Below are 12246 nucleotides of genomic sequence, written 5' to 3'. Positions count from 1 at the left end.
TCCAAAAACTTAGCTGAATGGTTGGAATATAATTTAAACGATAACTTATGTTTTATCTAATGTGGGGGGTTAGTTGGGTCACTCTTTTTAGGTTGCTTGTTTGGCGAATCTAGAAAAATAAAAATTTATTCATCTTCTAGAGTCTATCTTGGTACACCTTTGTAATTGTTAAATCATCGATTAGTTGGGAGAAACAAACAATATATCTTGGTGCACAAGAAAACCTCAATTAGTCAGCAAGGAATTGAGTCACATCTACCATTGTCAAGTAATTGTTGCTTTTTTTAATACTAATGGGGTGTTTAATTTGGTTTCTAACATAGCTTCTATCGGGGGTGTTGTGGGAACTAAATGGTGATTGGATCTTGGGTTATAATCATTATTTGAAGTTTGTTTAGTGTTGAAACAGAGCTTTGAGAGATTTTAGATGGCTTACTCTTGTACAAAAACGGGGTCTGGATAGAGTGTTTATTCAATTTGATAACTTAGAAGTGGTCAAAATCATTCAAGAAAGCCGGCCAATAAATTCGTCTTCAACCTTGGTAAGGAGGATTCTTTAAATACTTTATTCAATCGAATATTAAAGAATTAGGTACGTTTCAAGGGAGGAGAATAGAGTTACGGATTCACTAACTAAAATAACGTCTGATAAGGACCATAACGTTCAACTATTCGAGGTGGTTCCCGGGGATCTCTTACATTTATTGGAATCTGATATTAATAGCAACGCTTTTGGCCTAGTTTAGCTCATTGTAATACGTATTTTTTCTTTTAAAAAGATAATACTTCTATACTTTAAATATGTTGTCATAGAATTTTCCGGTATATATTAGATTGACCGAAATCTCCAATCCAAATTACACCAAATGAAACCCAATTAAGATTTCCATTATTAGAGTGATAATTATTCAAAATAGATTTCCATTATTACAAAAGGTTAAGAAAAGAAAAACAAAAAGAAATTATCGCAAACCGAGGGACTGTAATCTCTGGTCACAGACAAGGCGGATGTTTCTCTTTGGATCCATCAACTCTACGCAGCACCTTTTCTACCCATTTTCCTTCGATATATCTCTGTGTTTAATAAAATAAAATAAGGAGAACGTAGACCTACTTTGCTTCCTTTCACTCTGTGTTTAGAGACCTATCTTTGATTTTTTTTTTGGGGAATCCTTGATCCGGTTTCGCGGATGGCGGAAATAGACCACTGTTGCTCCACTCAATTGATAGATGGAGAAGGAGAATTCAATGTAGTTGGACTCGACAACTTCATTCGGACCACTAAGCTCACTAACTGTGGCCTCTCTTATGCCGTCGTAGCTATCATGGGCCCCCAAAGTAGCGGTGCGTCTCGTTTCCGTTCCTTTCAACCTTCGCTTCCTTTTTACGTTTTGTTTCTCTGATTCCTGCATGTCGATTTTTAGATCTTCGAAGTTTCTTGGATTAGTTATTATTTAAATTCTAGTAAAATAATATATTTTTCAACATTTATTTTAGTTAAATTTTCAGTTAATCGATTACTTAATTTAGGCGAGCAAATCGAGTTTCTCTACTATACTGGGTTCTCTTCTGTTAACTCTAAATTGATACCAAATTTTGAGTGAAGCTGATTGACTGTGTTTGTTTGAATTCGGCTTTACAATCTCTGTAAGAAAATCTTTTCATTCAAAATTTTCGTGCCGTGACTTTCTCATGGTGTGTAATTTAGACAAGTGAAATTTAGTGGATTTTATAAGAAAATTTCAGCTAAACGTTTTGAATGGCTAATGCTTGAATATTAATGTAGTGATTACCATTAATCCTTGCTTTATAATTTTTTTATGCATGACTGTTAAATTCTTGATTTTTCTCTGAAGTTTAGTTTCATTACTAATCCCATAGGCACGTGGTTTATAGGGGACGCCAGCATGTTGTTTTAACTCTTTCGCTATCTATGTGTCTTGTAGGCTAAAAGGCTTTATCTTTATTTGATAGGGAAGAGCAACCTGTTAAATCATCTTTTCCCGACAAATTTTAGGGAGATGGATGCATTCAGAGGAAGGTTTGTTCTTTAATTTTTCATATTTTATGGCTTCAAAAGGAATAAATATTACATCTGTCTTATTTCTCTCTTATGTACATTTTCTGCTTCTTCTTTTTCACTATATGCTAACAGACATAATTTCATTGCAGGAGTCAAACTACCAAGGGTATTTGGATTGCAAACTGTGTTGGCATAGATCCTTTCACGGTTGCTATGGATTTGGAAGGTACTGATGGAAGAGAAAGAGGCGAGGTAACTAGCCTTTTTAAAATAATTTTGGTTGTTGAAGATAAAAAGGGCTTTAAAGTTGTTTCATCTTTTCTTTTCTTTTTTTTTCTGGGGGGGGGGGGGGATGGTGGGATGGAGAAGGCTCTATCAGTAACAATGAAGTTTGTATCAAATTGATGGTGTTAAATTTCCTCAGAGTTTGTTTTGTTTTGGCAATATATGTTTGTCTACATCTATACTGGCTTGGGGGGTTAACTGAATGTATATCTCAATTCCTATTTGCTGTGCATCGCCTTAGTCCCTGAACTCACCCTCCCAGAAACCAACACACATGAATACAGACTGACTTGGAAGCATATTGGTGTTCTGGTTTTACAATGGACACTTCAATATATGAATGGTTACTTAAAAAATGCCAACTAAATAATAGTTTTGTTCATTTCTGTTTCATCAGGTGCATTTCTTTGTTACTATTTGTTCACTGATTTTTTCCCCCCATTTCCAGGATGACACTACATTTGAGAAACAAAGTGCCCTTTTTGCTTTGGCCATTGCTGATATTGTGCTAATAAACATGTAATTATCTAAATAGAACCGTTATTGCCTCATGCATTTGATGGTTATGTGCATTTTATTGGAGCTTACAGCACTCAAACTATGTAACCTGGAGAAATTTTTGCAATGAACCAGCATTGGACTTTCTAGTGAGTGAAAATAATAAAGGGTCTGTTGTCTCAAAAGTGAAACAGTCAGTCGTACTGCATTTGTTTCAGAATTTTATTAGAACACTACATATCCTTTTAGCCTGAGTGAAAAGAATAAAGGGTCTGTTGTCTCAAAAGTGAAAGAGTTGTACTGCTCTTGTTTCAGGATTTTATTAGAACACTAAATATCCTTTTAGCCTGTCTTTGCATTTTATTTTGTTTTGGATTCTTGGTATTTGAATTGTGTATACTGGATGAACAAAACATGGACCTTTTAAAAACTTTCTCCGAGGATGTGTGAAGCGTAAAATTTTCAATATCGTGCGTACCCAAACATAAATTGATTGGCCTAAGTGAGTTGCCCAAATTCTAGCAGTAGAGATGAATGTCTGTTGCCTCCATTCCTCTCTAATGGCTCTGGTGGGGGTGTTATTTTTCCTTTTCTAGTTTTGATCTCAAATAAACTAGAACTAAAAATAAATAATGTTATAATATGAAATCTTTAGAAACATTAGGAATATAGCACAATTTCTAAAATTTGATCTATCGAAATAAATCATAGTTCTTACATCATTGTTTTCATCCATTCTTTAATATTCTTTTGGTGCATTTCAATGGTCAGGTGTGGGTTTGGGCGTTTGGCTTTTATCAGGATCTGATGACACCTTTTTTTTTTTTTTGGGAGAGGATCCGAGAAATAAAGCTAGATATTAATCATATATTGGATATTGATATAGGTGGTGTCATGATATTGGTCGGGAGCAGGCTGCCAACAAACCACTTCTGAAAACAGTTTTTCAGGTACTAGTGTGTACTTAATCCTGTTGTCGTCTGGATTTCTGCTTTATATTGTGCTTGATAGTCTTGTTGCTGTTTTAATCTAGGTTATGATGCGTTTATTCAGCCCCCGGAAAACAACACAACTGTTTGTTGTACGTGACAAAACAAAGGTCTGGACTAATGTCATTTCGTTTTCTTCTAAACTAATTTGTGATTCTTTCTGCTAAAACCTTTGAAATATTCTTTTTTCCCTTATGATTGTTTATGTAGACCCCTCTTGAATATTTGGAGCCTATCCTGGGAGAAGATATTCAAAAGGTAACTGTAAAACCCAAATTTTGTTCAGACTCAACAAGCAGAGCTCAAAACACCAAATAAATTAACAATTTAATTAACACCCCACTAAACCAACTACTAAACCACCCCACTAATTCCATCCCACTAAACCACCCCACACTCCATCACCTCACTTGCCTGCAAAAAGATTGCCTGCAAAAAGAAAAATGCAATCAGTTGTAAAATTTGGCTATAAAAGTCATTCAAAACTATTGTAAAGTTTTTTTTTTTGAGAAAAAAGGAGAGATTCGAATAGAAACTTTCAATACAAGAAATATATGAGATTAATCAAAAAATAAAGTAAAAGAGGTGTTTTTTCGTCTATTCTCGTTTTAAGTTCTTTGTTTATTTTATTTTATCTTTTAATTTTATTTTGTTTATTTTACATACAAAAATAAAAATAAAGGAGAAGAAGCTTACCCATTTTGAAATTGCCGAAAAAAAGAGTTTTTTTTTTTGTCCAGCTGCTGTGTACGATGGTGCCAATGGCGACGCTGGAGGTCCGCTGACTGGAGCAAGGTCGGACCTATAATTTAGAAGGGAGGAGGACAGTGTTATTATTATTATTTTTTAAAACCATTTTACTTAATATTTTTTTCTTATTCAGCCTACTTTAAATTTTTAATTAATTTTTTATTAGTATTTTTTGTTATTTCATTTACTATTCCCTTTTATTATTTTGTTTAGTTCATTGTTATGTTTTTGTCCCTCATTATTATTATTCCATTATATATATATATATTTATTTATTTTTAATACTTTTGCATGTTATATATTACATCATTTGTTTGTGTTTACTTACTTACTTATTATCATTATCCTTACTTTTAGACATTTTTATGATTATCTTATTATTCATTTACCTAATTCTTTTAAGCTTTAGATTACTTATTATTATTATTATTATTATTATTATTATTATTATTTAAGCTATTTTACAACGTATCTATTTATTGGTTTATTTCCAGGTTCTATTATTCTTTTGGTTTTTTTTTTTAGTTTTTACCTATTATTTTTTTTCTTTTTATAGTTCCTTTGTTTTATTTCTTTATTCCATTTTATTTTCCTCATTGTTATTACCATTCGCATTATGCATTTGTTATTTTGGTATGCATCTTAGTACCGTAATTTTTTTACAAATTGCATTATACATTAACCTTCACTCAATTCATGGAATTTTGTTTTAAAATAAATACAATATTCTGTATTTGAAAATTCGAGAAATTTTGCCCTAACGTACTGGGTTTCGGTTTCTTCATTTGATCTAAATAACCGAATACCTTTTTAAAATTGAAACACAGGAATTTCAAATAAAAAGCTTATTCTCGAGAATTCGAGATGTTGCGTCCTAATTTACTAAATGTGACATTTTGTTGTCTCGAGCTAAGAATTTCTAAGAAACAAAAGACAATCTTATTCTCAAAGGTTTCAAATGTTGTGTCCTAACTTACTGGGTGTGACATTTTATTTCTTTAAAATAAGAAGTCTTAGCATCATCAAATTCGATTTATTCAAGTTTTCTTTTAAATAAAAAGGATCGTTTTTTAAAATCTTTTCAAATTTTTGACATTAATACATAAGTTAATCAATCAGGTACTAATTTTAGGCGTTACGAGGGTACCAATCTTTTCTCGTATTTAACTGACTCCCGAACCTGTTTTCTTAAATTTCATAGGCCAAAATTGATGTTTTAATAAAACAAAATATTTTACAAGGTGATCCGTTCACACCTAAACAAAAAGGATTGGTGGTGACTCCATTTTTCGTTTTAAAGTCGACCCTCGTTTTTCAAAATAAAAAAATAGTTTCGACAGCTTGGTGACTCTACTGGGGATGATAAAAGAGTTAGGTCGTAAAATTGATTATTTTCTGTCCTTTTTATCGAAAATTAAAAATTTGATTTGAAAAATCATGATTCTTTTGTCGCATTTGTTTGTGATTTCCATAATTGTTGTTGTTTGAATCTAGTAGAATACTCTTGCATTGCATTGCATGATTGTTGTGGTTACACCTTTAAGTGGGAGTGAGAAGCTATGCCTTCGTGAGGTTTTCACCTCCGCAAGGGCTAGTGGATTACTTCCAGGATACATCCGTACCTATGTCTTCGTGAGATTTTATCTCTGCATGGCCATAGGGAAATGTATTCCCCTGAACTGAACTTGATCTATATGAGCCTATAATGGATGAGAATCGAGGAATCTGCTGGTTCAAGTACCCTTACTTTAGATACGAACCACATATAGAGAGACCTAGGAGCATACCCTAGGTAGAGAGCCATGCCAAATTTTAGCGGTCACACAGATAGATGTTTTATATTTTTTTTTCTCCTGTGCTAACGTGTTTTGTTTTGTTTATAACTACATTGCATTACATCATCATAGAAAGGAGGTGTTGATTCATATTCGATTACTAAATAAAACAGCAAAAACAGATTTCTTGATAAAGTCTATTATAATACGGTTTTCTGAATATAGTCCATGTAAACACAACGAAAGAAGGCTGATAGTTTGCGGAAGAAAACGAAACTTTGTTTTATTGCCCGAGGATTCAAGTCGATAAAGATTATTTGAGAGCCGTCATGTCCCGACTTTCTTAAAGGAGCTAAGAAGCAATGCGAGGATAGGTGAGTAATAAGTCGCGGCCTAGATCAAGCAAAAAGGAGCTAGTGGAGACATCTATTAGAAGTTTGCGAGATTTGACTTTTAAGAAGGAAAGGGATTGGTGCCTTTGCCTGGAATATGAAGGCAGGGCCGCATATGTAATTCATTTTATGTAAAGAAATTTATTTTCTAGAAAAGTTGTTCTAATAGAATTGTATTCAGAATCAACGCCTTTTCTTTTTTTTTTGTATCCCTTCCATGCATTAGCATTTCATCTTTTTTAAAAAAGAGCTAGTGGAGACATCTATTGAAAGTTTGTGAGAATTGACTTTTAAGAAGGAAAGGGATCGGTGTCTTCGCCCGGAATATGAAGGTAGGGCCGCATATGTAATTCGTTTTATGTAAATGAATTTGTTTTCTAGAAAAGTTGTTCTAATATAATTGAATTCAAAATCAACGCCTTTCTTTCTTTTCTTTTCTTTTTTTTTTTGCATTCATTCCATGCATTAGCATTGCATTACATCATTTGTATTAGATTTTTATAAAAGGACCCTAAACAATTGAAATCATTTCAGTTAATCTAAAAACTGATAAAAACTTACCAACTAAGCATTGTTACAATACCCGTGCTAAGATAAAAGATATGGACCAAAGATTGGAAAGATTTGAACAACTTCAAAGAGAGATGCAAGACCAATTACAAATGAAAATACAAGAGCAACTGGCGAAGATCCAACAAGATATGAGGGACCAAGTGCTAGAGTTCCAAAGGAATATTATGAATTAGTTGTCCTAATTGCTGACTAAGAGGCTAGAAAAAGGAAAAAGCTTCATGATCAATGCTGGGGAGGACAATGAGGAGTCTCTCTACCCTCCAGGTTTCACCCTGGTAAATTCTCAAACATGTCTGCAATGTGTACCTATTATCAGAACCTAGCAATATCAGGCCGTACCTCGGCACTAGTGGATTACTCGATAGGCTCAGGCTCCAATCCGGGGAGTAATCCAACCAATCCTGTAGCTTTTGATCTGGATGAAAGGGAAAAAGTAAAGATGGGACAGCCAAAACAACTCGAGGATCGGTATAGGTAGTTAGAGGAGAAATTTAAGGCAATGGAGAATGTTGACTGCTACTGTAGGATTGACGCCAAGGATCTGAGTTTGGTCCCCGATCTAGTACTCCCGCCAAGATTTAAGACTCTTAGAGTTTGAAAAGTACAATGGGACTAGTTGCTTGAAGCTCACATCACAATGTTCTGTCGAAGGATGATAGGATATGTTAATAACGACCAATTATTAATCCACTGCTTTCAAGACAGTCTGATCGGGTCAGTAGCTAAATGGTACAATCAATTGAGTCGTGCTAAAATCAGTTTATGGAAGGGCTTAGCACAAGCTTTTATGAAGCAGTATAGCCATGTAACAGACATGGCACCCAACAGAATTATCCTACAAAATATGGAAAAGAAGTAGAATGAAAGCTTCAGGCAATATGCCCAAAGATGGAGAGAGGTAGCAACACAAGTCCAGCCGTCTCTTTTTGAAAAGGAGACCACGATGCTTTTCATCAATACTCTAAAAGCCTCGCTCATTAACCATATGTTGGGAAGTGCTACTTCGAGCTTTTCAGATATAGTAATGACCGGTGAGATGATTGAAAATATGGTAAAAAGTTGGAGGATAGATGCGGGAGAAAGCACTAAAAGGTCAGCCCTGAGAAGTAAGAAAAATGAAGTGAACATCGTGAGCATGCCTTCCAAATTGGTCAACGTAGGTCAGTCGAGAGCTGTAATCACTAGCTATTAAAGCTCTTCAAGGCAGGAATGCAACTCGACGCCAAATACAGAAAAGCTCAAATTTACGCCCATCTCGATGTCATATAAAGAGTTGTATCAAAATCTTTTTGATGTGCATGTGGTGTCTCCGTTCTATTCAGAACCCGTGCAACCTTCGTTTCCAAAATGGTACAATAAGAATGCCCAATGCGAGTACCATGCGAGAATAACAGGACACTCAATCGAAAACTGCACTACATTTAAAAATTTGGTCGAAAGGTTCATTGAAATGGGAATTTTGAAGTTCGACGATTCCTCAGAACCTAATCGCTTTGACAATACAGTGAATGCGATATATGAAACTGGAGGCAAAAGAGTTGCGATGCCTTGAGCAAGTCAAAAGCCTAGAGGGAAATATCGGGGAATCTGAATGGCATATCCGAAGAGGGAATCAGGGAATAAAAGTTTCCAAACCCTTACACACTTAGGGGCGTTTTGAACAATGGGACTGTGGAAGAGATCCCTGTATTTTTAGAGCTAATCTAAGGTAATATTCAAAACACGCTTATTGCTTTAAACCTAGAAGCAATAAGAATCCTTTTGTGAAATAGGTTTGTGTCCAAAATCTTTATTTTAATAAAATGCATCTTTTTTAGCAGATATTCTTTCATTCTTTACATATTCTTTTGTTCTTTGGACTGTCTTTTAAATATGCTTTTATTATTCATCCATGATCATACCATACAAATAATCATCCTTAGAATCATTTATTCTTTGAAATCAGCCTTCGTACCTACAACAGGTCCCTAGATATCAATGACGTGAATGACGCTGTCACTAACTCAGAGTTTCCTTTTGGGTGAGATATGTGTTTAGGGAGATCTCAGGACTTGGAAGATGACAGAGATTGTAACTTATCTTCTGATTCGTTAAAAGATGGTAGAACAAGAGGAAAAATAGATCCTACATTACAAAAGGTCAGTGGACATTGTGAGCAAAAGGCAAAGATCGGAGCCTATATCACCATAGAGACAAAGCGAAACGTCATTGAGTTATTCTAAGAATTCAAAGATGTTTTCACATGATCGTATTAAGATACGCCTAGGCTACTAAGACGTGTGGTTGCTGTTAAGGTTGAAGAAAATCTTAAAAGAGGTCCATAAGGGTATCTGAAGAACGCATGCTAATAGTTTTACAATGGCCAAATAAATCATGAGATTCGGGTACTGCTGGTCCACCATGAAAGGGGATCGTATTAGTTATGTCGTAAATACCAAATTTATCGAGACAAGATTTATGTGCCTCCTTCATTCCTTCATAAACTTTCTCTATGTGGGGCATGAATATTATTGGGCCGATCTCGTCAAAAGCTTCTAACGGACAGTCATTTTTGTGGTCATCGATTACTTCACTAAATGAGAGAAAGTCGCTTCATATGCCAATGTTACAAAGTCAACAATCATTAAATTCTGTAAAAAAAAAGATCATGTGCCGACAATGAATACCAGAAAGGATCATATCTAATAATACACAACAGCATGATATCGAAAGTTCGCAATCTGTTTAAGACCAGACACCATATCACCCTAAAATAAGTGGTGCAGCAAAGGCAAAAAAAATATCGTGGTGAAAATGATCGAGACTTGTAAATATTGGCATAGGAAGTCACCATTCACCCTCTATGCTTATCGATCGTCAGCCAGAACCTTCGTCGAGGCAATACCTTTTTCATTAGTTTATGGAATGGAAGCGGTTTGCCCATTAAAATTGAGATTCATTCTCTCCAAGCTCCGATTGAGTCAAGAATTGGATGAAGCAAAAGGATCCAGTGAACTTAATTGAAGAAAAGAGGTTGAAAGTTACCCGTCATGGTCAAAACATACCAAAAACGAATGATGCGAGCTTACGACAGAAAGGGTCGTCCTAGAGAATTTCATGAGGGGGACCTGGCGTTGAAGAAGATCCTTTCTATATAAAAGGACTCTAGAGGAAAGTGGATGTTAAACTGGGAAGGACCTTATGTAGTAAAGAATGTCTGTTTTGGAGGAACATTAATATTTACCGAGATGGATGGCAAGGACTTGCCCAATTCGGTGAATTTAGATTCAGTCACAATTAGAAGTTTCAAAAAAAGAAGAAGGAAAAAACACGAAAAAAGAAAAGAAAAAAAGAAAAAGGAGAGGCCAATGCGAAAACCTGCAAAGGGCGCTTTGAGGCCAAAAGGGTTTTAAATTGAAAACTCGTAAATGGCAATTTCAAATAAAAAGTGGGGCGTGCGGTAGTCTTGTTATTCCTGAATTAACAAGGAAGAGGTATGCTATATCTTGGAGCATCGACAAAGTACTCTAGATCTCCTAAACACATGTCGAACTCAAAATGGTCCTTAAAAAGTTCGTACAGAGAAGCTCAGACTACGATATTTGGGCACCTAGTTTTCATTTTACCCATATTGAATTTACTATTTTTGATTACTTTATTCGTTTCAAGATACACTCTCAATAAATTTCCTTCTTATTGCATTTGCTATCTTTAATTTTGTTTTGAGCTATGCTCCCAATTATTTTCTTTCTTATCCATTATTATGATTTTTTTCAAGCATTTTGTATTGAAATAATGATTAATGGACTAATAAAACTTTCACAAAAGAAGTTATGCATATTAGTCTGAAAAGTTACTAAATAGTATAAGAACCTGAAATAGGACTGTTGTTTAGAACTCACCAAACTTAAGGATTGGAAATGTTTGAGAAAGAGGAGTCTAAATCGTAACTATCTCTTTGGATTTCTTGTCAAAGATATCAGTTGAACGAAGAGACAAGATATTGCGTCGGTGATACAACCTCAACGAATAATGAACAACCCAAGCATTAAAATGGGATCATTCTCGAAAAAATGACATTCTAGATTCCTACATACGTATCTGGTCGTGTTACCCAGATCAATTGATTGAAGAAGCCACAAATCCTATATCCCTAAGTTATAGTGGGATAAATTGAAGATGATACAAATCCTATACCCCTTAGTTGCAGTGGGATAGATAGACAAAACTACAAATTTTATCTCCCTGAAGATGCAGTAAAGTAAACCAACTGAGTAAATGGTGATTATTTCTTCGAATTTTCTGTTAAAGATACCAACTGAGCAAAGAAAGCAGAATAGCACATCAGTGACAGAACCCTAATGAACAACGAGTGATGACACCTTAAGCATTTAAAAAGGAATCATTCTTATGACATTTCTGCATTCATATCATTCATAACACATTTGGTTAGGAACATTTGATTCATTCTGATCATAGCATCCTAATCATTTGGTATAAACATAGACATCTGAAACCGAGTCTACAGGACATGCCTCCTAGAGGACGGTGTAGTAACATCGGTGAATTCACAGATCTTATCTCCCTAAGTAGTAGTGGAGCAGATCGAAGAAGACAAATCTTATCTCTATGTAGCGGCAATAGAGCAGATTTAAGCAACCAGCCTTATCTCCCTGAAGTTGCAGTAGAGCAGGTTCAAGATACAAGTCTTATCTCCTTGAAGTTACAGTAGAGCAGACTGAAAATTACAAATCTTATCTCCCTAAGCAGTAGTGGAACAGATCGAAGACGGCAAATCTTATCTCCATATAGCGACAATGGAGCAGATTTAAGCCACCAGCCTGATCTCCTTAAGCAGCAGTGGAGCAAACTGAAGATTACAGATCTTATCTCCCTAAGCAGTAGTGCAGCAGATCGAAGACGGTGAATCTTATCTTCCCGAGGTAGTAGGGAAGCAAATTTAAGCCACTAGCCTTATCTCT

At 35.0% G+C, this 12246-nt stretch overlaps 1 protein-coding gene across 2 annotated transcripts; it reads left to right on the top strand.

The window, feature by feature from the left end:
* The first annotated feature begins 801 nt into the window (after positions 1 to 801).
* LOC107961793 (protein ROOT HAIR DEFECTIVE 3 homolog 2) lies at positions 802 to 4826 on the top strand. Of its 2 annotated transcripts, none has more exons than XM_016897928.2 (8): positions 802 to 1344; positions 1975 to 2041; positions 2173 to 2275; positions 2757 to 2827; positions 3693 to 3756; positions 3840 to 3905; positions 4006 to 4053; positions 4536 to 4826. In XM_016897928.2, exons 1-8 carry the CDS (start codon positions 1191 to 1193, stop codon positions 4578 to 4580), a joined length of 618 nt encoding a protein of 205 aa, XP_016753417.1. In that variant the 5' UTR covers positions 802 to 1190; the 3' UTR covers positions 4581 to 4826. The 2 variants fall into 2 exon arrangements, with proteins under 2 accessions (XP_016753417.1, XP_016753416.1); XM_016897927.2 differs by having other exon boundaries at positions 854 to 1344; positions 4517 to 4826.
* Positions 4827 to 12246: the final 7420 nt, after the last annotated feature.

The sequence above is a fragment of the Gossypium hirsutum genome, chromosome A06, assembly GCF_007990345.1.
Source record: "Gossypium hirsutum isolate 1008001.06 chromosome A06, Gossypium_hirsutum_v2.1, whole genome shotgun sequence".
NCBI lineage: Eukaryota > Viridiplantae > Streptophyta > Magnoliopsida > Malvales > Malvaceae > Gossypium > Gossypium hirsutum.
This window is presented reverse-complemented; position numbering and strand designations above follow the sequence as displayed.